Genomic DNA, 26,863 nt, shown 5'->3' with positions numbered 1-26,863 from the left:
CAGTTCAAGAGGGACATGGATATACTGGGACGAGTCCAGCAAAGGGCTGCAAAGGTGGTTAAAGGACTGGAGCAACTCTCATGTGAGGATAGGATGAGAGAGCTGGGACTGTTCAGCCTGGAGAAGGGAAGGTTCAGGAGGGATTTTATCAGTGTGTGTAAGTATCATGGGAGGGAGAGTAGAGAGGGTGGATCCAAACTCTTCTCCATAGTATCCAGTCACAGGACAAGAGTCAATGGGCAGAAAATCAAATACAAGAAATTTGTTTAAACATGAAGAAAAAAACCTTTTCACTGTGAGGGTGATCAAACACTGGAACAGGTTGCCCAGAGAGGTTGTGTCTGTCCTTGGATATATTCAAAACCCAATGGGACATGGTCCTGGGCAACCTGCTGTAGCTAACCCTGCTTTTAGCAGGGGGGTTGGACTAGGCAATCTCCAGAGGTCCCTGCCAACTCCAACCATTCTGTGAATCTGTCTGTTCTGAAGCATTAAGCTTCAAAAGCACTAGCTTTAAGCATTTAGTATAGTAAGGCTGCAATTCAAATTCCAAGGGCTGTCAGACTGCTTCTGAAAACTAAAAAATATACCTGTCTGGATTATCCTTCTGTTTAAAAAAAAAAAAAAAAAAAAAAAAAATGGAGAGAGAGGTGGTGGTGGTGGATTCTGCTATTACAAGAGGATTTCATTTTCAAAGGCTGCCGGGGTCATTTGATATGTAAGCCCAAGGCTGCGTAGATTTGTTGTTATGATTATGAAGTTTAAGTATGTATCATTCATAATCGTTTAAAGACATTTATAAAATAATTCATATCTTGCAAATTATATTAACTCACACAACTAAATTATTTGGAGCTTAGCTAATTTTAAAAATAAATGTATTTAAAGGTAATTGTTACATGGTATATCAATTGTTCAAAAACAAGCACAACGATTAGTGGAAAATGAAGGGAGGCAAGGTAAAAAAAAAAAAAAACAGTATTAAATTACTTTCCCCTTAGGTATACTTATCTGTCTTAATTTGGAGTTGAAACAAAAAATTGAATCATTTTGGCTTAAGAACACAATTTCAGAAATGCTCAACACTGATCAGATACATTTCAGAACAGGATTCTTTCTTGACAGATTATAAATTGGAACATATTCATTGTTATTTTTTAGTGGAAGTGTTAAAATTGCATTTTCTTAGGAATCTGGTACACTTGTTTTTTCTGCTTGTTTTTTTTGTAGCTTGAGATTGATAGTGACTCTACAACATAAATAGTATTTTTTTGAAAGTTGTGTCTAACTCCTTTGGTGTCTGTGTTCTGTTTGTAAACTTACAATAACTTTTGATGTCAGATGGAGATTAACGTGCATGTAATTTACTGTACCGTGTGTGAAAGTTTGATCTTTCAGGAAGCTCTTTGGTGTCCAGTGTCAATTTGCTATATTTTCTTTATTTTTATTTGTTCACAAGGAATGTGACATTTCATTACAAAAGGAGCAGCTTAAGTTACTTTGGAGGGGTTTGTTCTGTGACCAGAGGAGTAGGAGTGAATGAGGTAATTTTTTTCACAACTAAAATGAAATAAAGTAGGAACTGTGTATTATAACTTCAGTGTTTATATATTTCAGTGCTCAGGGCTTTAAAAATAACTGAAAAGCATCACTAACATATTGAGAAGTTAAAGCTTTCGCAGCCAGACTTCATGTACAGTCTTTAAACTATCCCCCACCATACTTTGCTTTTTAAAAAGCATTCCTTCTGTCTGCGTTATACTCTCATTAGGATCTTAAATTGGTTTTCAGTATGCCTGACAGAAATTTAGACCAAAAATCTCAGACTTGAGTATTTGAAATGCAGCATTGAAATTCCTGTTGGGTCTTCTCACTGTAAGAGGATTGATCTTCTGAGTTGATGATGATGTGTAGTTCTCACTATTTCTTTTTTTTTGACATTAAAGCTAGAAAAATTTGGTCCCTTTGTTTAGATTTAATTTTTTTTCTCAAACCAGTTTTAAATCTATAATGAAAATCTGTTGTTGTGACGTGGGTTAATCGTACTATATGAAAACTATCTTACATATATATCAAACACTCTTCTGTGCAAATCGACCAGTGGAGAGGGATTCATTCAGAATAAGAGGGGAAGATTTCTTCCATTAAGTATTTCATTGTGGTTATTTTCTTTGTATGCACACAGAATTGTGATTGGCTGGACAAAATTACTTTGAAGTAGTGGATATGTTGTAAGCCAAAATGAGCTGGTTTAGTGTTCATTATAATAACTGACTCTCCCCCCCCCGCCCCCCTTTTTTTAATTGCTCTTCTCTTGAAATGCAGTATGGCCTCCCTTTGGCCATGGCACAGGAATTAGCACAAAGTCTTGCTCAGAACCTTGGAATACAGTGGGAGCCAGCAGCCAGGAAACCGAGTATGTACATGGACGTGGAGTCTTTTGTCCTCCTTTTTGGCTAAATATAGAAACTGTTCCTTTATAATATTTGAAATAGATACCAAACTAGCTGCAAATGAAGAACAAGAAATGCTGCTTTTGGATATATAAAAAAAAAGTACTAGAATTTGAGTTTAACTAAAGTAGAGCCACCAGCGTAGCACTCCTGTTGTGATGACCTCTGATGTTCTGAGTCAGGAGGTTAGATTTGTAAATGACATATTCAAAGATATAATGTAGAAACATAATTAATTTAACTCAGAACTCATTATCTATAGTAACAGAATCTATAAAGTAGAACTATCACCAACTTCTTTTTTTTAAATTAAAAAAACTCCTAATTTATAATTGAAGAACCAGCAAGAAACTGTAACCTACCGCGTGACATTAGCTCAACTTGTATCTTGCTGCTTCAGAAAACCAGGCTGACGTAGCTTTAACGCAGGGTGTAGGTACAAAACTGCTTCAAAAGCCCTTTTTCAGGCTAAACAAAATCAGTGGTTTTTTTTTCCATTCACATCTTGTAAGCAGATTTGCCACTTTGTCCTTTTGCTTCTTCCATAAAAATGTGAATGGTAATACTGACTTTATTGGACTTCCTTAAGAGATCTGTTAATTAGAAAGCAGTGTGGAAAGGCTGAGGAAATATTGTTTTATAAAGTATCGCTTCTGGACTGTATAAACTTGGAAATTGCTGAAGTATTTTCTGTATCACTGATTTCTGATTATGGGTAAAACAGAATTCATATAATTTGGAAATCAAATTTTTTTCTTTTAACTGTAGGTGGGGGTTGTTAAAATGCTGCATTAGTTTCCATATTTGGATGCCTTTTATAGAGAAAGATTAATGAATGACCTAGATAGAGAAATAATCATACAAATAATTTGTGAATGCTTGTTATTGTGAAACAGTATGGATTTGCTGTAGTAACCAGGATACAGAATCTTTAAGATAGTCTCTGTTTTAGTAAATGATTTTTATGAATAGTTTATAACTGTTCTTTTACTGACCATAAGATATTGGTCATTTGTTTTTATTTTATGAATTCAGTCACTGTTGGCTTGCATGCTATAGCTTTAAGTAAACTGTAAATCCACTTTCACACAACTGCTTTTTTTAATGCCTGTTTGATTGGCTGATTTACACATTAGTATTAAGAATCTAATGCCAGGGGAAAAAATGTGGCCTATTCAGTAATAATTCTGCTTCAGGGTGTTCTGTGCTCTTTTTAGGGAGGAAGGTGTGTCACGGAAAAAATACAAACATTTTAAATCTATCTTTAGCCTTCTATCCTGCCTGAAACTTGAGTCAAAACATACAAGGACCACATTTATTGCAAATGTATTAGCGTCCCTTCAAGTGCGCTCTGTTCATTTTTAGGGCTAGATTCTGTACAGGCAAGCAACCATGTAACCTGTGTATAATTAGTTAAGGTCCATTTTTATAGCAATTACTTCATACTTATTGTAAGCATATTTATAACTGCTTTCCTTTTCTGTTGTATTTTGGTCTTGTCTGAGAAGAGTGTGACTGCACTGAATCCTGGGGCGGTTGCATCATGGAGGAAACAGGGTATGTCATAACTATCAGTAATTTGAGGGCTCTGAAAAGAGTTCATAGTTTATGTTATGATACAAGTATTTATGTACTGGATTTTATCCATGTGTTTTAGTACTAATAAATGAAAAAATAAAGGCGATTGGAACAGCCCAAATGTATAGATCGTTGATCTCAGCAATTTACCCCCTCTGCTGTTCACATTTTAGGAAGATACTCACACAGAGCTTACAATTTTGAGTGCAATACACTGTTATCACTAATGCTATGAATGTTTACAATGATTCAAAAGTAAAGAAAGTACGTTTTCATAAGATAAATCTAGTTATACTTTTTATATGCAGCTGAAAAGTATTATAATATGGTTTTGGTAAGTGATATTTCCATTTTCCTCCCAAATTTCAATTAAATTTTTTTCCAATGAGCCCAAAGTTCAAATTTTGAGTGGACATTGACATCAGATCCCTCTACTTCTGTTCCAGTGAATAGAAGTAGAAGGCTGAATTCTTTCATGATTTCAGCAAATGCTCTCAATCTTTGGCTAAATGGTCAGTGAAATCTGAGGGTGAAGCATATCTTTATGGGAGCAGATGTGGTTTCCTTGTCCTCTACCCACGTATGCTGCCAAAGATTCTTTTCTCCACCGTAAGTGACTGGTTAGAAAAGGATAGCTTCTGAAGCGTAGGTTTTGAGTCTTTAATTGAGTCTTTTCTTGTGAGAACTTGTGGTCACTGTGAAAGCTTGCTCATTTGTGCAAAAGCCCTGGTGAGAATTAATTGTAAATAAGACAGAAGGAGCTTACTTTCTTCATATGAGATACTTGGAAATTGGTCACTTCAGTAGAATTACTGTGTGGCTTAATCGATCCTTTCCCATAGACTTGTAATTGCCAGTCACCTCATGAATGCAATACTTTTTTTTTTTTTTTTTTTTTTTTTTAATACCCAGGAAGTGGGTTTTGTAGTTGTAATAGAATAATTCTATGGGAAAAAATGTCAGCTCAGTAGCAGTCAAACAAATCAAATGTTACGAGCTGTTGGGAAGGGAGTAGAGAACAAAATGGAGAACGTTATTATGGTACTGATTGCCCCCATCTTTAATAGCATGAGCAGTTCTGATTCTCAAATCTCAAAACAAGCCTAATGAAATCAGAAAACCTACATCAAAAGTCAAAAAGGTTCCTCAGAGGCACTTGACAGTTTCTGTGTGAGAAGTGACTAATAAAACAAGGTTTCATCAGGCTGGGAAGGAGATAGATAAGAGGGAATATGAGAGAAGTCTGTAACAGCATGAACAGCATAGGAAATGATCACTGTCTCTTCCAGTGTAAGAACTAGGGGATCATGAAGTGAAACTAGCAGATAGGTGGCAGAACAAAGACGATGAAATTGTTCTTCTATCCATCTGTAATTAAGCTGTGAAACTCCTCGCTATGGCATCTTGTAGATATTTAAAGAGACTGGACAAATTCATGGAAGAAAAATACAATGAAGATTATTAAATAAAGCAGAACAAGGCTTCCTGAGAAAGTCCTTGAGCAGGAAATTGTTGGAAGTGGGAAGAATATTTTGCAAGCAGTAATGCAGTACTCTGTTCTCTGCTTTTTGCTGGCTGTATTTTCTGGGCCAGAGTCAGAGATGGGATATGGGCAAAGTGTATTTGCAGTCTGACACTGTACAGCTGTTCTTTTGATTACAAGTACTTTTAGATTAAAAATTAACCCTATTAACAGATGTCTTGAACAGTTTTGAAACCCTGGCATGCGATCGGGGATCTGGAATGTAATCCATCATTTAAACTGAAGCTGCAGCAAAAGTAAACCCAATAAAACACTGGATTATACAATCAAGCAGGTGCATAGCAACTGTTATGATAATGTAGTTTCACATATATTAGGACGATTAGAAGACTACACTTGCACTATATCATAGATCCATGTAACAAAAAATGTGAAATCTTTTAAAACTTTTTTCTTTTGTTTTGCTTTTATTTTAGAGATATAAGAATGAACTGACATATCGTTGCGCATAGTGGTTGTAAGAAACTGGGATTTACAGTATTAAAAAAGTTTTGTGACACCTTCTTCTCCCTTCTAGTAACTGTTGGTGTTTCAAGGCATTTACTCAGCTGATTCTTTGCCATTTTAGGGTATACCATTCCAGGAAATTCTCCAAGTGCAGCATTGCAGAATACAAAGAATTTTTGCTTCGTGGGGGAGGTGCCTGTCTTTTCAACAGGCCAACAAAGGTAATAAATGCATTGGCAGTGACATCCTCTGCTTCCATTATAATGAAAATGAAATCATTTTGCTAACTCCTGTCTGATTTGTTCAAATGTCTGTGTGGGAATTATAGATTTTCTTGAGGTTATTTGTAACAAGTTGAATGTTCTTTCCCAGGCAGAGTAATTACATTTAAAAATAATTTTAAGAGGAGTCATGTAACTTGCTTTCCATCAATTCTTTAGGCTCAAATAATGACAAATCTAGAAGTTTGATTCACACAGCTAGACACAGCCCCATTCAGCATGAATACACTACTTATTAAGCTGGAAGTAGTGCAAAATAAATCCAGAGGTGAGGTCATAGCAAATGCTCCATGTCCACTCAATTCTTGGACTTTGTGCATGAGAGTATTGAGAAGGATGCCAATTACCATTAGAAATCAATAACTGGCTTCATATAAACTTTAGCAGCTTGTGGTTATTATCCAATTTAACTTCATTTCATTTCAAGTCTACAGCTAATAAGCTTTGTAATTTACAACTGTTTCCTCTACCATCCATTGCGTTCTTTTCCTTTAAAACTCATAAGTTTTATAACTCATAGCTTTTTCTAACTAAGGCAATAGTAGCATGGCATCCTTTTAAAGCTGGTTACTGTAAAAATATTTCGTATGGCTCTTTTTGCAATGTAAGATCAATCCAAGGTGTTAATATTCTATCTAATCATGATACCAAACTTGATGTCCTTGTAGAATTTAATGCAATGAGACTGTTAAGCTGCTCTGTTTCCTGTGCTGTATCCCTTGGGAGATCACCACCTTACCAAATTGACTAAAAAATTTTGCTTGTTACTGTGTTTTTTAATCTTTTCCCAGGGCAGGTTGTTAGCAATCTCAGCTTGTATGCATAACTGCAAAAAAGAATAGCAAGAAAGAAAAACACAGTTTGATTTTGTGTCATTAAAATAGGGCGGTGGTTATCTAGCAAGGTAAAGTGAACAAGTTGCCAAATTGACTGCATACAGAATAAAAATCTGCTTTACTTCCATGAAAATGTTCCCAGGAGAGTAGTTGAATTACCTGTCTTTTATTTTTTGTTAGTGTTTCACAACTTTGAAGTTCAAGGACTATTTATTCCTTTTGAAAAAAAAAAAAAATACATGACTCCTATTATTTGGAGGCCAGGAGGTAAGGTGTGAAATAGTGTATTTAGCCGTTAGGTAAACAAAGCATAGCTGTGTTATGCAGTCATCTTAATCCTATTTTTAATTACAACCTTTTAATTAGACTCTGACAGGTATAAACGTTTAAAGGTTCCTGATTGCTATCTGTAAATGTTAAAGGAATTTCTGTGTTTTTTTTGTTTGGGGGTTTGGAGTTTTCCCCCTTGCAGTTCCCTGGTTGACCGCCTTCTGTTTTATCAGCTACTGGTCAAATAATCAAGTCTTCTTGATGGAGAAGTGAATTTCAGGCTCAGAATATGAGATCTTGCTGTTTCCACTAAAGTATAGTAGCAACAATGGCTTAGAGAGGAAAAAATGAACTTACAGTTTTTTTTGAATCATGTTGATATTGCTAGTGAAGAAGAGTACATATGGGTGTTGCTTCACTGTAATTTTGCCTCTGGCACCCCAAACTGTAGGTACTATTGATTACCTGTGCAGTTTTTGTGATAAAAGGAAAATATTGTCTTTGATTAGGTACTATTGTTTCTCATTTTTCAAAAGTACCTAAGAAGAATTCCCTCCAAGTTTATAAGATGTATATATTCTTTTTAAATGTTACATTTCATATCTTGATGATTTTCAATAGCTATACTGCAATTAAGCCCTTACAGAAAGAACATCATGTTTACTCACATGTTTCACATGCATCGAGCTGTATATTTATCTGATCTCATCTTTACTTGAACTTTCAACCATATTCAAGTGAGGACTGTGTTTCTGTAGCTAATAACCCAGTTGACCTGGACTTTACTCTTCCAGGGTTTTAGTACAGAACTGTTATCAAAAGCAGACAAGGATTTTGCAAAATTATTTCTGTGATAGGTCTGAAAAATCATCCTTAATTTTCTTTTAAACAAAATTATGTCATGTGAGACTAGTGTAGTATCTGAAAGGGCTTATGAAATAGCTCACTGCATGTGAAAAACAGAAATTTAATTCCACAGATTTGACAGATTTTCTCCATAAAAAGTGACAAAGAAATGATGAAAGCAAGAAGAGTTTTAAAAGTGACCTTGCATGAATTAAGCTCTTCTCTGACTATCTTCAATTTTTAGAGCTTAGCAGTCACAGAAAGTATCAGATTGTTACTAACAGTAGGTGTCCCAAGAATTAGAACAGAACAAGTGGAGAGGTGAAAAATGGAAATCTGAACAACAGAAATGTAAATAAGAAGAAACTAGTCGAACATTGTAATTGGCAAATGAGTAACGAAATGTAATTAAAATTCTTAAAGACTACCATGATGGCTCAGTGCATAATGTAATAACTGTCCCATAGAACAGCAGGACCTAAGAAAATGCATACGACTTTGAGATCTTTAGCCCAATGCTAGGGCCTGATGAGAGTTTTGATTTTATTAAACACACACACACGCGCACACACATGCACGCACACGCTTGTATTAGCCCCCAGGTTTTCTTTCTTGCCTCCATCAGAGGAGGAAGTTTCACTTGTGAAGTAAGAAGAACTTGTGAAGAGCTGATTTCCTGAATATTAATCAGGGAATATATTTTTTTCTCATTTACCTTTTATCCTGAACTGTAGAATTTATCTCTGTTGTATATCTCTGGCTCTAGAAATAACTGTAGCACTATTTAGATATGGTTGTGTTACCCTCTTTTAACTTAAGGATAAGATGCACAAAACTTCCTTTTGGTAATGTTTCTTACTGTTAATTATTTTCATGTGCAAATACGTTACACTGGACTAGGTAGTAACTAATTGCATGAGCAAGTATAGGTGCCTGTGTAGATCCCAGAGATCGTATTACCAACTGGTTTCCTATAAGGAATTGTTAAAGAAATGGGAGTGTGTAGAATTGAAACCAACTTCAAGTGTTATCCCTTGAGTATTATTTTCTTAATTCTGGGTTTATCATCATTTTCTGAGATCAGTATTTTCCCAAAGAGGGTTGGGAATCATGTGGTTTAGTTGAGCCATTTTTATGTCTGCATAGTTTTAACTAGTTGCACTTGAAAACCATGCTAAATTCTCTATCACAGCAGCAAGGGACATATTCTTGGTGGGAGGGTGACTCAGTAGCATTGCAGAGATGGGCTGTGTGTGGAAAAAAAGTCAATTCATACTGTTTTTATTCTTACTTTGGTGGTGGGGTTCTTTTGCTTTCAGCTGTTTGAAACTACTGAGTGTGGAAATGGGTATGTAGAAGCAGGAGAAGAATGTGACTGCGGTTTCCGAATGGCAAGTAAAGAGTTCTTATGTATTATTCCACAAGTCTTTCTTACAAAATATAATTATATGGTAGGCAAGGGAGGGGGGGAAGGTTATGGAATTGAACTTTTTTTGCCTTTGCTATGGAGCAGCTTGATCAGAGGACTGTGTTAAAATATTTTTTTACACTGAGAATGAGTGTGAAGAAAGAGCATATCCTCAGAATAGTCTTCCTTTCATACTGATAAAAAGATGTAGCTGTTCTCAGTACTTTTTGAATCACCCTGTGGAAGTGGTTACCCCTTTCCTAAACTGTGCTTTGGAGATATGTGCCTGTGTTCAGACAGAGAACCTGTTGTTTTCTTCTTTTTTTTGTAGAAATATTCCAGGAATTTTTCTGCAAAAATCTGCGCCTCAAGCTTGAATCCTTGTTCGACTATTTAAATATAATCACATACATAGTTAGTTTTCATAATCTTTCCTCTGCATATAATGCAGTTTGACTAAGACGCGTGCACTGGCACAGGCTACTCTGGCCCTATATGAGGCTTCAGAAGGTGTGAATCCTCTTGTTGCTATAGCCTGTATCAGTGTTTTCCCTTTAGCTTAATATTTGAGCAGTGCAAAGGATTCTTCCAGCTGAAGATTGCTAGTCCTCAGTGCTGAACTGAATCTTTTGTCTGCTGATACATGATAGTTCTTGGAAAGATTGGGAAGGAAAATGATTTAAAATGGAGAACTAATAGATCCCTTATTATTTTCTTCAGGAATGCTATGCAGACTGTTGTAAGAAGTGCTCCCTTTCTAATGGAGCTCACTGTAGTGATGGACCCTGCTGTAATACATCGTGTCTTGTGAGTGTTTTTGGATTGTATCTATTGTCTCTTTTTAGTTGTCCATAGAAGTCATGTATAGCCTGCTATAGTTGTGTTTTATGTAGAATGAAGAGGAATAGCTTAAATAAACTGAGACTGTGTTATTCCAAATGACAATGTGATTACTATCCGGAATATAAAGAGAATAATAGATTGCATTAGGTATGTATTCACGTAGAAAATGGCTCTTGTATTTGTGTCTGTGTTGATGAAGAATGTTATACTGTAGTTCTGTTTTCAAGTGTACCAGTTTTTTTAAATTTTGGAGATTAAAAAAAATTACCTTAAATTTTCAAAGTATTATACACTTCAGTTTTACCCTTTAAAAGACTATGAAACTGAAATCTTGCTAAACACTTTGAAATAACTGTTGAGATTGTTTTGTTCTGTTGTTAGCCAAGCAAAAAAGACAAATACCTGTGTGAACAGTATTTACAGAGTATTAACATGAGGAGTCATTCCAATTAGGAGCCTTGAATTTTGCTTTCACATAATCTTCATCCTCCTGAAGTATATTATTCATTTTCTAGTTTTTCCCACGAGGCTATGACTGTCGATATGCAGTGAATGAATGTGACATTGCAGAGTTCTGCCCTGGAGATTCTGGCCAGGTATGTATGCAGAAGCTTTTTCTGGTTATACTGTTGAAGTTTCTCAGCACTCATTTTAGGTCAAGTTAAGAAAACAAGCCAGACTAGGCACTCTCATATACCTGCCAATAACTATGGAGATTTATTTTTTTCATCCTAAAGGAATTTTTTGAACATACAAATAAACTGTTATAAGCTGGAAAAAAATTATCTAAGTGGACTCAAAATATGACTTAATTGTTCTGCTTGGTTTTTAAAACTCAGGTGGTTCTTTACATGTATCCATATAGTATTTGTGTTAGATGTCCTCATGTACTCTTTGCGTGGTCCATAGCATAAATATGAAGAGTATACTGCAAATGTGAATGGATTCAAATGTAGTAATAATTTTATGAATTAAAGTAGTTTAAGATATAAATGGAGAAATTGTAGACAATTATAACTATGAGTGAAGTGTTATGTTTTTGAGAATGCAGATTCATAATAATTTGTAGAGTTGTGAATCTTAAGCATTTCTCATGCAAAAACATTTGGCTAATACTTGAAAATATAGTTAACAAAGAGCAGCAAAAAAGGCTATTGTAACCTGAGTTCTTTTAGATAGTCATCGTTTGGTTCATCTTCCATTTTCACAGAAACTTTGACTCTTTAGGTCAAATATGCTCCCTTTCAATATTGAGTTTTAGCTTCAAGATTGTATAAGAACTTCACAACTGCTACAGTCATTCTAATCCTGCTACTGCATCAGGTTCTTAGCTTTGAAAAAATATGATTCAGGATAGATCACATGGCGCTCTCTCTAGACATTTATTGTAATTATAGATTGAAGTAAATTAACAGTAATCTCTTTTTCAATTATCATCGAGACATTACACTCACAGATATGTAGCTGTTGGTGATATTTTATTGTAAATCTGTCACTCTATAGATAGAGGCTTCTTAAAGGGAGGGAAAGGGGTTTCTTAAGCTAGAGAAATTATACTTGCTGTTGGCTAATATGGTACATTGCAGCAGCATACCCTTTCAAATCTTAACCAGTCCGGTTCTGATGAAGAAAAGCTTTCAGAACCAGTCTTTAGTAATCTGAGGCTTCTGGAGCTAATGTCTTGTTCATACTGAAAAACTTTCCATGCCAAGAGAATACAACAGTTAACATGATCATAAAAGCCACGGCTCTGGCAGCAGGAAGCAATGGAGTGGTAGGCTGCAACTAACCACTTGCACGCTCTCTCAATGGAACGGAAAGGTGTGCAGTGGTAGTGCTGCACAGGAGAGCAAATGTGGTCCCAGCATTGGTTACCAAATATTCTGTTACTTAGCACATTTGTGTTGCCCTGTATCTTGCTTCACCTCCTTAATTTGCATTAAGAATATGCAGTAAAGAATAAAACCTTGTTTTTCATGGCTCACGTCTTAGGCAGGATCACACTTGGGAAAGGATATTTGTTTTTTCCATCTGTATTAACTGCTGCAAAGATTCCTGCAGTAATTATAAATTTCAAGGCCTTTAGTTATCTTGGTTGCTTTATTATATTATCTATTTTGTGTATTTGTCTTCTAAAACCTGAAAATTCCATATGTGATCCTTTGATGCATTGTTACTGTATACCCAGTTAAAAATATATACTTTTTTCAGTGTCCACCAAATCTTCATAAACAAGATGGATATGCCTGTGATTCTAATCAGGTATGTAATATTTTAAAATCCCTGCACATCTGCAAATAGGAACCGACCAAATAAAAGTCGTGTGTGTGTGTGGGGGGGTGTTAACCCTGTCTTCCACATTTTTTCCTGAGTTTGGTCTTTCAGATATGGATGCTGTTCATGCTTTCTGCACCCTATGAATAGTAAAAATTTCTAGTTTGAATAAAATCTGCTTGGTATGTTTACGTTTTACAGGTAGATCTTTTATTGCACTGCATATTAATAAGCTCTTTACAGCTATGTAAATGAGAAGTATAAAGCTGCTGCTGAAATTTAAGTATTAGACACCAAAATACTTGGAGAACCTGGGCCAATGTGTGCCCTCTAGTTTTGACAACTACCCAATTCATGAAAGTTATTATACATCCCACTATGTGGGTGAAGAATCAAAATGAGACACAGGTGGGGGAAGGGGAAAGAAAAGAAACAATGTTCAGATCTCCTTGTTAACATGTTCTGTTTTGTTTAGGGCCGTTGCTATAATGGAGAATGCAAGACAAGAGATAATCAGTGCAAATATATCTGGGGATCTAGTAGGTTGAATTTAACTACCTTAAATATATTTTATTTCTGGTTCGTTCTCTCCTTTGTTTTGTATTTTTAGGTGGTTGTATTTTTAGTGTTTTTATTTTTTGTTCTTGCTACTTTCAGTTGAAATTTTCTGCTCAGTGGAATGGAGCTTGCAATGAGAAACTGTGGCTTGATTGTCAAGGGAAATTTCAATTTGTAAAGATACCAAAATATTGGTGACTTTGAGTTAATGTTACTGGAAGAAATATTTTATTTTCAGGATTTTTTTTCTTATAGTTCAAAACAGAAAGGTGAGGGATTTTTTTATTTATTTCCTTATCCCAGCTGTGGTTCATGCTGAAGCTGTTCTGCCTTGCCTCATTTTTCTAGATCACTCTATATCCAGGAAAAAGCCTTATGTTAATCCCAGGTCTAGCTTAGTACATTAGTATGAATTTAAATATACACAGTACAAATTTAAGCCCAAATGTATGAAGTAAAATAGAATTATACTTGTGATGAATTTTGCTTGCACCTGAGATGGGATAAATGCTCTGTGTAATGACTTTGAGATAGTGCAGCAGAGCAGAATTATCAGGATGTCCTGTACGTTAGCATGTAATGTTTTCTTGCGTGCTTTTTCTAAATATAATGGCTAGTGCTGATGCTGCCTATTTGTGACAGAAGGGTCTTCCTTTTGGGGGGGGGTGCTTTACCATTTATTGTTTGTCTTATGCTACATAAATGTAAAAATGGATGGAGAAAACATTTCCTTTGTCTTTTGATGCTTTTATCTGAGCTATGTGCTGGTATCTCACACTCATGTATTGATAATATTAAAAGCAACAGATGTTTTTGTTAACTAATTTCTTTGTATCTTACACAATGCGATATTTTAAATTGTTTGGATTTTCTTTTGTACAATCATTTTACTGAAGCCACTCTTATTTTCCTTTAATATTTTATCTTCCTCTATATAGTGCAAGTGCTTTTCTTCATTTATTTTCTAATTTATCTTCTGAAAAATCAGATTGGCTTTTTAGTAAATAATTATGGCTTAAATCCATTAGTTTGGAAAGTCTGCATGTATTCCTTTTTAGAAGTAGAAATCACAATCTGACTGTTCAACCTTGTTTTCTTTGTGAACTTCCTAAAAAAATAAATAAATAAAATCCTAAGTTAATATCAGAGAGGTGCTCATGGTATATGTCATATATAAAAATCTTTGATCTCATGAAATACAGATCAGGAATAATTGCAGTGAAGGGAACTAGATTAAATCTATGGGCAACTATTATAAATGTGAACAGAATTAGACCGGAGATATATTCAAATGGCGACTATAACACTGTCACTATAGAGATTGCTTTTATAAAAGTCCAAAGCAAATATTGAACATCAGGGATTATTTTTGAAAAGCCATCTGTAGGTGCCAGCAGTTCAACCTGCTTAGATTCCCACTGTAGTTGCTGGAAAATACCATCTGTATACATACACTTGTGGTTAGATTTTTTGTGTTAAAACATACATAGAATTGCTGAAAAAAAACTGTGGGTTTTTGTAGCTCTTGTGTCATCAGTGGATAGTGCATTCCTTTTTCCTTTTTTCATCAACAGAGTCTTCAGGATCTGACAAATTTTGTTATGAGAAGCTTAATACAGAAGGCACAAAAAAAGGAAACTGTGGGAAGGATGGAGACCGATGGATTCAGTGTAGCAAACAGTAAGTTCAGCTTGGTAGAGATGATTTGTCTTTTAAGGTAGATTAATCTGGTCTAATATTTCCTACCTTTTTCATTAACATTTCAACAGTTTGTTTTACATTGTTTTGAATCTTCATTCCCTCACCAGATTTACAATTCAAAAATGCTCCATAGCTCTGAAAAATCCATGGGTGACTCAGCAATACAGTTCTAAAGAACTTCCCGCATCTGAATTTTCAAATAGATACACTGTGAGTTTGATGCTTTCAGGGGAGCTGGGGGACAGGGCAGCATAAAGTCACAAAGGTCATAATATACAGATACCTCAGATTTGGTAGGGATGAACTGGGTTGCAAACGCACACACAGGTTTTGCCTGCAGGAGCGGCTCTGGAATTGATATCAGATTGTGCTATTTCAAGTTTGTTCCAATCTCAGTTTAGGCCAGAGAGGAGCTGTCTCTGACCTTAGGAGACATTTGGATGCTATAGAGAAAATAGCTGATTCATTGCATATGATCACAGCTAGATGAATATTTGATTATATATCCTTTTTGTGTCAATGATCATTCATGAATAGACTTAAACTTCCCCTGATTTATTTACTGTTTTTAATTTTGTAGTGTACATGAAAAAAATTAAGTCTCTGAATGGTTTGTTTCATCTTCAACTGTTTGATGTTAGTCAAAATGGCATTATATTTTGTTTGGATATTACATGACTAAATTTTAAATTAGATCATAAGAAAATAAGTTTTTAATGGATATTCTTTGTATTCATATAAAGAATACTGCTCTGCTGGTATATATATTGCGAAGCTCATTTGCAAAAAAGCTTTCCTTGTCAGTTAAGAGATGCACAAAAATGGTCTAGCTGAAAAGCCACTTATAATCTATGCAGTTTTAACAAATACTGTTTCCAGCTGTTTGTATGAATTTGGACAATTAGAGCAAGAAATGTAAGTTTTAAGCTGCTGGCTGCTATCAAAGATTGCACATATAAATTAACAGCAGATGAAATACCCCCTTTACCAAAATTCAGACACACACACTGCATATTAATGAGTATCATTATGGTTCAATTGTCCAGCAAGGGGAATAAAATGCAATTAAAAATTCAAACTCCACGTTAGCATACAGTGTCTGAGCTACTAGAGAGAGAAATGTAATATAGTCTAGTATGATAAAATTTTGTACAAGTTGGCTCCTTTTGATTATATTGTACGTAGAGCACAGATACAGTTTTGTTTATGCCAACATTAGGTAAATAGTATGCACTGGCACATCAGTTTAAACAACTGCTTGTTTCTGCCTTTGCCATTAATGTTTTCTGGTTAACATCAGATGCTGCCACTATTATGTACACCAAATAATATTTTATTCCCAAAGTTGTACGTTGAAAATGTATCACCCAGCTTACAGTAATATGTTATTAATTGTGACCAGAAGCAGCATTAGCAGTGTTTCTTTTTGTAAGTTTACTTTGTATTACTCCAGTAACTTTTTGATTTATGTTTTCATTTTACAGTGACGTTTTCTGTGGCTTTTTGCTCTGTACTAATCTTACTAAAGTTCCACGAGTTGGTCAAGTTCAAGGAGAAATTATCCCAAATTCTTTTTATCACCAAGGGCGCATAGTAGACTGCAGGTAAAAGAAAATAATGCAGTGTTCCAAGCTGATTTTTCTCTGTCAAACCTAATCAGATTATGATAGAGATAAATGTAATATGGTATGATTTTTAAGTAACTAATAACTTAAAGCAAAGTGATTATTCTGAGTGGTATTTCTCCTTTTGATTAAAAAAAAGAAAGAAAAAAAAAAAAAGCCCTAATATTCCATAATTGAAGTGTGTGAAATGTGGGTTGCCCTCCTGGTTACTCTGTCTGGACCAGGAGCAGAATTTCATGGCCAGAGTTTAATGCTTAGCGTTGTGGCTTTTCTGTAAAAATAAATTAATAAATGTTGTCTGTAATTGCCAAAGATCCATATATTAAACGTAATTTTTTCAAGTATTATATTCTCAAAGAAATAGCCTTAGGGAAAGTGAAGGCTGAGGGGGAGGGCATGGTGAAGAGTTGTGGCAGGATAAGAGGTTAAGCTATAGACTGTTTAAAGGACATATAAGTGGTTTTAGTTTACTGTCATGCACAATACTGGATTTGTATTTTAAAGACATTGGCGACATTACTGTTACACTAAGAATACTCTCCTGCCTAGTTAGAACCTGAATGAACAATGGTTTTTAACTCTTCTGTTATTTCCCTTTTTTTGTTTGTTTTTAATGTTACTCCTTTCCCCATGCGAAGTTAGTGTTTAGCGTTTTCTAGCAAAAGCATTCTGCAGCATTAAAAATACCCTTGGCTCATCAAAGACTTGATTTAAAAAAAAAAACAACCCTAAGGTGCCCTTTTTGAGTATGTAAGTCATTATCTAGATTTCTTTTTAGTCTGTCAACTTGAACACTTTGTCAATGCTAGAGACAGACAGACAGACTTACAACTTTGTTCATTCTGTCTGTATCCCTGGAAGAGAGAAAGCTGTGAGGTTTTTAGTATCCACACTGACATGTTTAATATTTTCAAAAGACTAGTCTTAATACTAATAGTATCTTAAAATTTATTTCTCCTAGTGGTGCTCATGTTCTTTTAGATGATGATACAGATTTAGGTTATGTGGAAGATGGAGCTCCGTGTGGTCCCCACATGATGTGTCTGGACAAAAAGTGCCTGCCAATCCAGTCCTTGAACATAAGCAGCTGTCCCATTGGTTCTAATGGAAAAGTCTGTTCCGGTCATGGGGTGAGTCTGTACTGGATGTCAGCAGCTAAGCCTCTTTGGCTGTCCCTGCTATATTGTACTTTAAAATACCTTGTGGAATTCTCTACCTGAAAATGTTCCTAAGACCTGTTGATCTCCTGAAAACAAATGTCAGATTCTCTGGAAGACTGCCATTCTGTTACAACACGAGAAGCACAGATAAAATTTTAGGAAGCAAGGTTATTAAATTAGTTCTGTAATTATATCCGAAGTGTTGTTTTTGTTACTAGCAAGAAAGAGCTTTGATGTCAGTTGTTATAGTTTCTGTAATGTATTATCTATATTTCAGGCTACTTGCCATCTTTAGTTAAACTTTTTACTGCATAATCACACCTTTATAAAGTGGTCCTGTGTTATGGAGTTATACCTGGTGACTTAATTATTTAAATTCTAAACTGTTGGACCTCAACAGAAATGACATATACTTCTTGAATATATACCAAGTCTATCATCTTACATTCAGGTACATCATATCCTGTTATTCTATCCATAAGTCCATTAGTCTAGATAGTAGGTATGTTTTGCTGAACAAATTCAGTACTCCATGTCTTAACTGTAATACTGATAAAACTCTTTCATTTTAGGCTAGCTATACTTCACATTTTCCTTAAGGAGAGAAGGAGCCAGTGTGGGATTCAGTTGACTGCTGCAGTTCTTACAGATACTTGCTTAAGGGGCTAGACTTTATGCAAGAAAATTTTTTCCTTATGTGTAATTGAAGATGTGAAGTGAATTTGAGCCTTGCAAAGGAAAGTCAGTTGGGTTCAAGAAGAAAAACTTTTAAATTGAAAAGCAGAGGAAGTAGTAGGGGTCTAGAAATTTTCTTGGTGCTTTTGGAGAGTAGTGTGAGCAGTGAGAGAACTGTGCTTCTTCATCTGTTTTGCTTTGGATGATTCTGATTCACAGTTCTAAAAGGATATTTCAGTTCAACAAACTTGTCAAAAGATGCATTTATCTTCATCTTTTGAAATAAGATTCTTCAGTGAATATTTCAAGATGCAGAGTGGGATAGAAATTAAAAAAAATGTGCTATTTACTTCTAATCATTATTGTGTGGGTTACTTAGTTTATGGGTTTTCTTGACATTATGTTTCAGTGTCTAAAAGATATTATTAACTGATCTCTAATGATTGACCTCCCTTCTAAACCTATAATCAAAATTTCATTCTTTGTTTTGTATCTATTTCTCACGTCATGCTTTTTCTTCAGTCACTTCTTCCAGCAACACATTCCATGTTCTTTTTCATGTGGAAGGCTTTGCTTGCTAGCATCTGAGTATATCCAGAGGGTTAAAGCAAACTTTCAGGTTATTCACGTATTACATTCTTCCTAAACACTCAATGTTACTGGTAAAATACGTAAGTGGATAAATTTTATTCTGCAAATAAAATACCCAATTAGATGTTAAATGAACTTAATAAAATGTGGTAAAAAAGTCATTTCTGTCATTTTTTTTCCTTTTCTTTTCCAGGTGTGTAGTAATGAAGCCACTTGCATTTGTAATTTCTCCTGGGCTGGGACAGACTGCAGCATTGATGATCCTATCAGGGATACTGGTAACAAGAAGGATGAAGGACCCAAGGGTTTGTGTGATTTCAGTTTTGATGTTCTTTCAAATAATTATGACATTTTTCTGTTGGTACATGGTAGTAGAATTAGCAAGAAATACTGTACAGTCCTGTTTAGAACCAGAGAGTAAAATTTTGCTTCATTTAGATGATGTATGTCTGTCTGCTTAGAGAATTGATAAAACTTTTATTTTTTTAACTTAAATGTTGGGAAGATTTCAGTACGTAAACGTATGTACTTCCCGATATTTCATTCATCTCTTTTTCTTCATTCTTTACAATTTTTTTCTGTAATTGGAAGCTGACTAGACATAGCTCTTTTTTTTTTTTTTTATGAGAATTCAGTACTTATCTGTTACTAGAGATTTCCTGTTCCCTTAGTTGTTCTCAGCTGTTTCAGAGCAAACACAACAAAGGGGAAATTGGAACGTCCCCAGTGAAGAAAGCCTTGGTTTCTTGGTGTCAGGTTTCAGTGGGAAGAAAAAGAAATAAATAATCAATTTAAGGACTTAGGCTGTTCTTACAACCATTATTGCTTAGGGTTTTTAATTTATGTACTTAGTAGATATTTCAACTGTGTATGAAGTAGATATACAAAGAAGAGTTATTAGGAAAATAATGTGTCAGAAACATTTCTCAAAAAGGAAGAAAAGCACTCGAGATTCACTCTGACTTATCTGCCAAAGAATGTCTTTGGATTGCGCTATCCAAGGTTTTTGTTTTTCCTGTCATCAGGACGTTATCAAACATCAGACTGCATTTATCCAGAATTATGCATTTAGAGATAAAGTTACCAATAAAGAACTGAGAAACCTGAGTAAAATTTTTCTGCTGTGTCCCAGTTCTGGATCCCTCCATCCCTTCTGTAAAGCTGATTGAAAGAAGATACAGGTGTTTAAAAATGCAGGCCTTGTGATGCAGACTGTAACTGATTACTTTGTAAAATATCCAGGTTTTCAAGGGAAGACAGAATTTTGGTATGTGCCTCCGTAATGGCTCCACTTCTGTCTTGTGTGCCTTACTCTTTTGCCCCTTAGCAGAATGGTTCCAGTAGAGCTTTACCTGGGGCTGTTGAAGACATCATCTTAAAACAGGTTCCCGCTGTGAAGGAAGCTCTCTAGAACAGTCCACATTGGTATTAGGGATCTTTGCAGGTACTTCCTGAGTCCTGACCATACCATGGTTCACTTTAGAGTTGCCTGGTTGTGCCCCATCTTACAAAGCTGCTTATCATACCATTTCCTATTTAAAAAAAAAAAAAAAATTCCTAACTGTGGAATGCTGCTTACAGAGTCTTTAAAAAATTAGGAGAAGAGGGCACTATAGAGCTGGATACTTCTCTTTCTGTGTGGCTGAGGAGAGCACTATTTACTGCTGTGACATTTAAGAGCACTTGAATTTTGTCTTGCCTATTTCCAAGTGCTGTGGGTAAGAAATGAGATTCCCTCCTCTGTAAAAAGGTCTTTAAGAAGGGCATCAAAGAAGGTACTTTTGTTTTGTTAGATTTTTGTAATTCAAATTAACTTGTGTAATTTCAGAATGATTATTATTATTAATTTTTGAAAATTAATTTATCAGTGCTGAAATGTTCAGGGGAAAAAGTCTTAAATGAATAGTGTCTGTATGGATTTCTGCCAGTAGGTACAGACATAAAGTTTGGTCTCTGCTTTTCAGTATACTCCACTGAAAAAGGCAGAGCAAGTTTCTGTTACAAGAAGGCTCAAAGAACAAATTTAAAAAGATGGAATTATTTTTACCTATGTTGTTATATTAATTTATTGGTGTTGAATCACCTAGAAATGACTATAGGAGTTTGAACCCTGCCATTACAGCTGAACCCAGCTGTTACATTATCTTTTAGTGTGCTAAAAGAGGAATTTCTTTGTCAAAAAGGATACAGAAATAGTTTTCTGTAGTTCTGTAAAGCTCCAAGGTACTTAAGTAGTTTCCTTTAAGATTTTTTTCCCCTTTGTTACCAGCACTTCTTATGTCATATACCAGTTTATAAGTCTCAGGCATAAACCAAAATACTTTGTTTTTCCCTATCCTTAAGTTTGAGTTTTCTTACATTTCAGAAGCCAAATACTCAGTTTCTTTGAGATAAGTATAACATAGATTCAGTTGTAAGAAAATTGCATCTAAACTAAATATAGCATCACAAAATGGCATCTAGTATGACCAGAATTCTAGGATTAGGATTCATACTAGGATTAGTGTAATTTGACTCAAAGCCAGGGAAATTCCATAAAATAAAACCTGGACAGAGTGAATAGCCACATCTGTGGAACTGATACCAAGCCTTCAGTTTGTACAGCGTTGAGATACTACACTGCCTATATGTCCGTTTTTGAGAGGTTAAGTTCTTTCAAGTGGAATACATTAATCTTTCTGTTTTCCTCATTCTTCAAATGGAGCTGTGTCCAGATTCAAAGAAAAGTGGAAAAGAGTTTTTAAGTATTGCACTGAGGATATGCTTTTTTTTTTTTTTTTTTTTTTTTTTTTTTTTTAAGTATTAGAAAATATTGGATTTATTTTCATCTTTAGATTAACATATTTGTCTTTTAGGGTTGATCTGAACTGACAGATACGTTTCTTGCTTTCAGTTTCAACAGTTCAGGTATTTGAGGGATTTGGGCTGAAGAGACAAAAGAGGGAGGAGATTTTACCCTTAATATTTATTCAAGAACATAAACACAAGCCTGGGAAAGCTTTCCATAGCTTACACAGTTCTTTTACAGATTCTTTTTTTCTTTTTTCTTTTAAGTAACAAATCCCTTCCATCTACTTCATGCCTTACACCATGTACAGGCAGAGAGACTGTTTCTTAGAAGTCTCTTGATGATGAGCTATTCTTTGCAGTAAACTAAATCACTCCTGCTGGAATTGCTACGCTTTGGTATAAGAGGGAAAACAAACTATAAATAAACTGGACTCCTGTTCCTTCATTGTGAGGCACTTTGATGAAGAAAGATTTGCTTAAGTCAATAACTTTTATGTGTTATATAATTTAGGGTTTTAACCTCTTCTAATTTCAGTTACTTACTGCGATGCTTAGTGTTGAAACCTGGTGCATAAATAGCACGAGAGCAGACAATTATTTAGAGAGATGTTATAAACCTTTTTAGAGATGTGAGAATTCATATAATTGATTTAACAGTTTTCACATCATCAGTCTCTGCATTGTTCTTACTACAAGTATGTATAGCTAACAAGTATTTCTTGCTATTCATTTACTGTTATGATAATTGATAATTGACTGCTGCTCCTGTTGCACTTTTGTTTTTTTTTTCCAGATCTTTCCATCATCCATCAATTGTTTTTGCCTTCATACTATGTCTCAGGATTTAAAAATTAGCTGTCCATAATTATGTTGGTATTAATTCATGAGTCTCAAATTAGTTTAAACTCAGCAACCTACTGTATCCTGTACTAACAGACCCACACTAGAGCAATTCAGGATGGTATCTGTTTGGGGAAGATAAGGAATTCTTGCTGTTAGTTTTTGGCTACTGTAGAAACTTTGAATTAAGTTAGTGTTGGTCACTAGTTTTGAAGTCAGTGGGACTCCGTATGTACACAAGTTTCTTCCTGTGCAATTTCATTTGCAGAACTGGGCCCTTGTTTGACTAGTGGAATGGTGTTTGTTTGTTTGTTTTAATGCAAAATTTATGTCTTAAGTGTGTGTGTGTGTGTGTGTGTGTGTGTGTATTTATGAAATGGAAAAAAGGTAAGAAACAAGTTTCAAAAGAGACTTTCTTCAGTGTGAAGACTATGAAGTTTTTGTCCCTTAGAAAATTTCCCATTAGACTGAGAAGCTGGTATCTGTAAATTCAGATGCTTGCTTACAGTCTACTGTGACTGACTGAATCTATGGCATTTTTAATCTTTTATAGCACAGGAAGTGTATAGATTTTTTTTTCACAAGAGTTCCATTCAAAAATGAAAAAAAAAAGATATTAAGAGAGACCATCTGAACATTGAAATTCCAGGGTGTTACCTGAAGCACATTTCTACTGTAGGCTTTTCCTTTTAAAACTGGTGTTTTGGTAAGATACAAATAAATACAATGTCATATATATATAGATACAGTAACAAAGGAATATAATAACTAATAATGGAATTAATTAAAAACAATATTTTCCTGCAATGGAACTGTTTCCAAACAAAGTGTTTTCATTTGTTTAGTTGTATGGATACAGTATGTTTCTGGTGATCAAAAGGAAGCTTTTCTTTTTGGTGATTTTTTACACTTTGGCTGCTTTAAACTGAAATAAACAGTAGGTTGAGGATATTCCATTTTTAAGTAAATGCAATAGAATCACCAGCTAAAAGAAATAGTCTTAAATTTACAGGAAAACTTCTTAATGAAGTATTTGCGGGTATTCGTATAAAGCCAAATATAGCACTTTTCAGAATTTTTAGAGCTACAGTATTTGAGTAAAGACAGGCTTGTTAGGAGGTTTAAATTGTTTGACAGAGAATGGATTACCAAGTAAAATTTTCCTTTGAGGATTTATTTCATGTTTTCATTTCAGACGTATATAACTTGTGATCATTTCCTTAAAAATCTTCCCTTTTCCCTCCACACAGTGAGCATGGCAACTAACAGGCTAATAGGTGCAGTGGCAGGGACCATTCTGGCCTTGGGGGTGATTTTTGGAGGCACAGGGTGGGGAATAGAGTAAGCATTTTTCTTAGTTTGAGTTTTATGTTTGGTGCCTAGTGTGTGAGGTAACCGTACGCACCTGAGCCCTCTGTGTATTACCCCATGAGCTTTGTCATGTGGTGACCGTATTTGTCGTGTGATTTGACTGTGTCTGTGTCATGTGGTTTGCTCATGCAGTGTTGAACCCTCTCCTGTCTGGGATAATGTGGGGCATAAAACAATAAGTTTGTGAATTTTTACATCGTCACAATATAATTAAATGTCTAAATGTTTCCATTACCCCAAATTATAAAAGTAATGGGAAAAATTTGAAAGTTTAGAAAGTTTATGATTATTTTTCAAAATGGATTCAGAGCAACCTGGACTATTTGATATAATTCAGAAACTGTTTATTCCAATCCATGGGGTTTTCAGTCTAATAACGGGTCACAAAATCTGGCTGAGAAAAGGAAGTCTGATGAAAATATTGTGTGTATAGATAGCTAGTTTTACAGTAAAGTTTCTGATGTTCTGTTGTTAGGATTATGTTACCTCAAGGCAGTAGAATGCTGTAGTACAGAATTCATATGTAGAGCACATGTACAAGATATGTGTATATTTATTGACTTTTCATAATTATGGGGAACTAATCTTAAGTGTTAGCCCACTACCTCAGATTTTGAAAGTGGTTATCTGAGAGAGAGAGATGTTTGGTCCCTATATACTAGAATGAACTATCTTTATTCTGTGTTCACAGAACACAGTGCAAACTGCAGAATAAATTGCTGTTTTTCTGCTCTTCTGACATTTCCAACTTCACTGTGTTTCTAATGCTATATCACCAATCTTCTTAAAAACATCTGTCATGTGACAGTGCCACCTCTCGGTGGGGGGGGCAGAACAAGATAGTTTGATTTCTCATCAGACTGTATGAAAAAGTATTCATGCACAGTTCTCATTAAGGCTAAGGCAATTAGGCAGTTTTCCAATAATAGGCAGCATTTTGTGTTTGATTTTGCAACCCTAGCTTTAACTTTTCATTTTTTTCTGAACTGGACTGTAACATGAGAACCCCACAGCTTAGATTTTTAGGAGAGTAAAGACCTTTGCATCCACAGCAGACAACTTACAGAAAAACAAATAAAAGGAAAGAGGTCTTAGATCATCTACTTGAGAAAGACCAGATCTGTGTTTTCGTGGTGGCTTTTTACAGCTTTTTGCTAAAAAATGAAGACTGTGAAGGTTGTAGAGGTTCAAGACTTACATTCTGGAGCAGAATATATACTAGGTAGGGGTATTCTGGAGCAGAGTATTTACTAGGGCTTAACGACAATCCTGCCTTCTGCTTACACTGTCTTGTACCCTTCTGTTTTTATCTTGCCTTGCCTCCTGTCACAGCCCCACTCTGCTCTGACTGACATCCCTGACCATTTGTTCTTGCTCCTGTATCCTTCTGCTCTGATTCCAGCTTTTCTTCATTTGCTCTCTTTGGGACCCCATCAGTCTTTTTCCCTTGTCCTCTAGTTCCTTCAGATGCATATCTCCAAGTCAAGCCGCTGCTGCATTTTGCTGCTTGGTTTCAAGAAAGAACAAAGGCAGCACAAACCCCCTCTGCATTCCTAATGCCCTCTGCTCCCCGGGGGCTGCCACAGCGGCTGCATTGCGCCTGCTCTGTCTGGGCGGTGGTGCAGCGGAGACAGAATTTTCAGAGTTTGGAAACTTGACCAGATCGGGATGAATTTTTACAGTGATGTCAGAAGGCCCTAATGCCAGATGTTGCCCTTCCTCCTTGTCCCTCCCTACTTCACTTGCCAGTTGCAAACTTTTCATCAAATCATAGAAATACTTCAGCTTAATGCTCTATGACGTTATTTTAGTAATCATGTGGGATGATACAGCTGAATCATTTTCTTCCAAATTTCATCCTGAAATGGATATCTGGCTTTGATAACTTAAGCTGGATGATTTGTTTGGCAAAGTGATAGATAAAAGGAATAAAGGTTTTAGAAAACATCAAACAACCTGTAGTCTGTTGTTACTTTCAGGACAATCTGTGGTAAACTCATCTCTTCTATGACAAGAAGAATTTCAGAACAATGTATTTTAGTTCTTGTAGAGTCTGTCTGATGATGATAAAGATTTAGGGAACAGTCTAAAGTCTAGGGAAATTAGCAAGAGGTAGGTACTGTTCGGTTTTCAGCACCTTCAGTAGGGTTTAGGGTTTGTATCAGGGTCTTAAGAGATGGCTAGCAATAACACGGTAGCAAAGAGTACTGGCCGTGCCAGGCAGCGTGTGCCTTGTGGGAATGGGGATGTGCCGGGGCACTGGTGCACTTGCAGAAGCTTCCTCCTTATTAATTGTGCCTGCAGGTTGTAGAAGTAGGTGGTTAGAGAGAACAAGTGTACCCTGAGTTTTGCACATCACCATAGTCTGGGTGGAAACTGACCCCAAAGTATGGTGGTTGTTAAAACCTTTCTCTTACTGTCAGTCTGCATGTATTTATGTCAAGCATCCGAGTCCAGTGACCAAGGAAGTTTATTTGGCTGAGAGTTACTTATTTATATCTTTTTCATAAATGTTACTAACTAAAGTAACAACCTCATGCAAAGTGTACTTCATACTGGTAGCTAAATCCTACTTTGTTAATAATCTAAATTCATTGATATGCTTGATAAAACACAATGCATACATCTTTAAGGCAAGGTAAACAACAACATGTAAAAGTATTTGCATTCTGCTCTAAGTACTTTCATATGCAGAGTCTGCTATGTTCTTTAAAATGGCTTCCCAGCAAGCCTCTGAAATCTCTGTAAATATTTCACACCCGGAACTCCTCAA

The 26,863-nt window shown here is 35.4% G+C and overlaps 1 protein-coding gene across 11 annotated transcripts in view; it reads left to right on the top strand.

Annotated features, from left to right (window-relative positions):
• ADAM23 (ADAM metallopeptidase domain 23) overlaps window positions 1-26,863 on the top strand; it is an 84,211-nt gene that overhangs the window by 43,314 nt on the left and 14,034 nt on the right. For 8 of the 11 annotated variants that reach the window (XM_026112290.2, XM_026112208.2, XM_064515230.1 and 5 more), the window contains exons 12-24: window positions 1,460-1,544; window positions 2,326-2,416; window positions 3,962-4,010; window positions 6,143-6,242; window positions 9,574-9,645; window positions 10,383-10,469; window positions 11,021-11,101; window positions 12,717-12,767; window positions 13,255-13,318; window positions 14,912-15,017; window positions 16,523-16,642; window positions 17,625-17,793; window positions 19,283-19,394. In XM_026112290.2, the coding sequence (XP_025968075.2) occupies window positions 1,460-1,544; window positions 2,326-2,416; window positions 3,962-4,010; window positions 6,143-6,242; window positions 9,574-9,645; window positions 10,383-10,469; window positions 11,021-11,101; window positions 12,717-12,767; window positions 13,255-13,318; window positions 14,912-15,017; window positions 16,523-16,642; window positions 17,625-17,793; window positions 19,283-19,394 (1,187 nt within the window). The other 3 variants (XM_064515229.1, XM_026112045.2, XM_064515232.1) reach the window with 2 other exon arrangements.

The sequence above is a fragment of the Dromaius novaehollandiae genome, chromosome 7 (assembly GCF_036370855.1).
Source record: "Dromaius novaehollandiae isolate bDroNov1 chromosome 7, bDroNov1.hap1, whole genome shotgun sequence".
Taxonomy (NCBI): domain Eukaryota; kingdom Metazoa; phylum Chordata; class Aves; order Casuariiformes; family Dromaiidae; genus Dromaius; species Dromaius novaehollandiae.
This window is presented reverse-complemented; position numbering and strand designations above follow the sequence as displayed.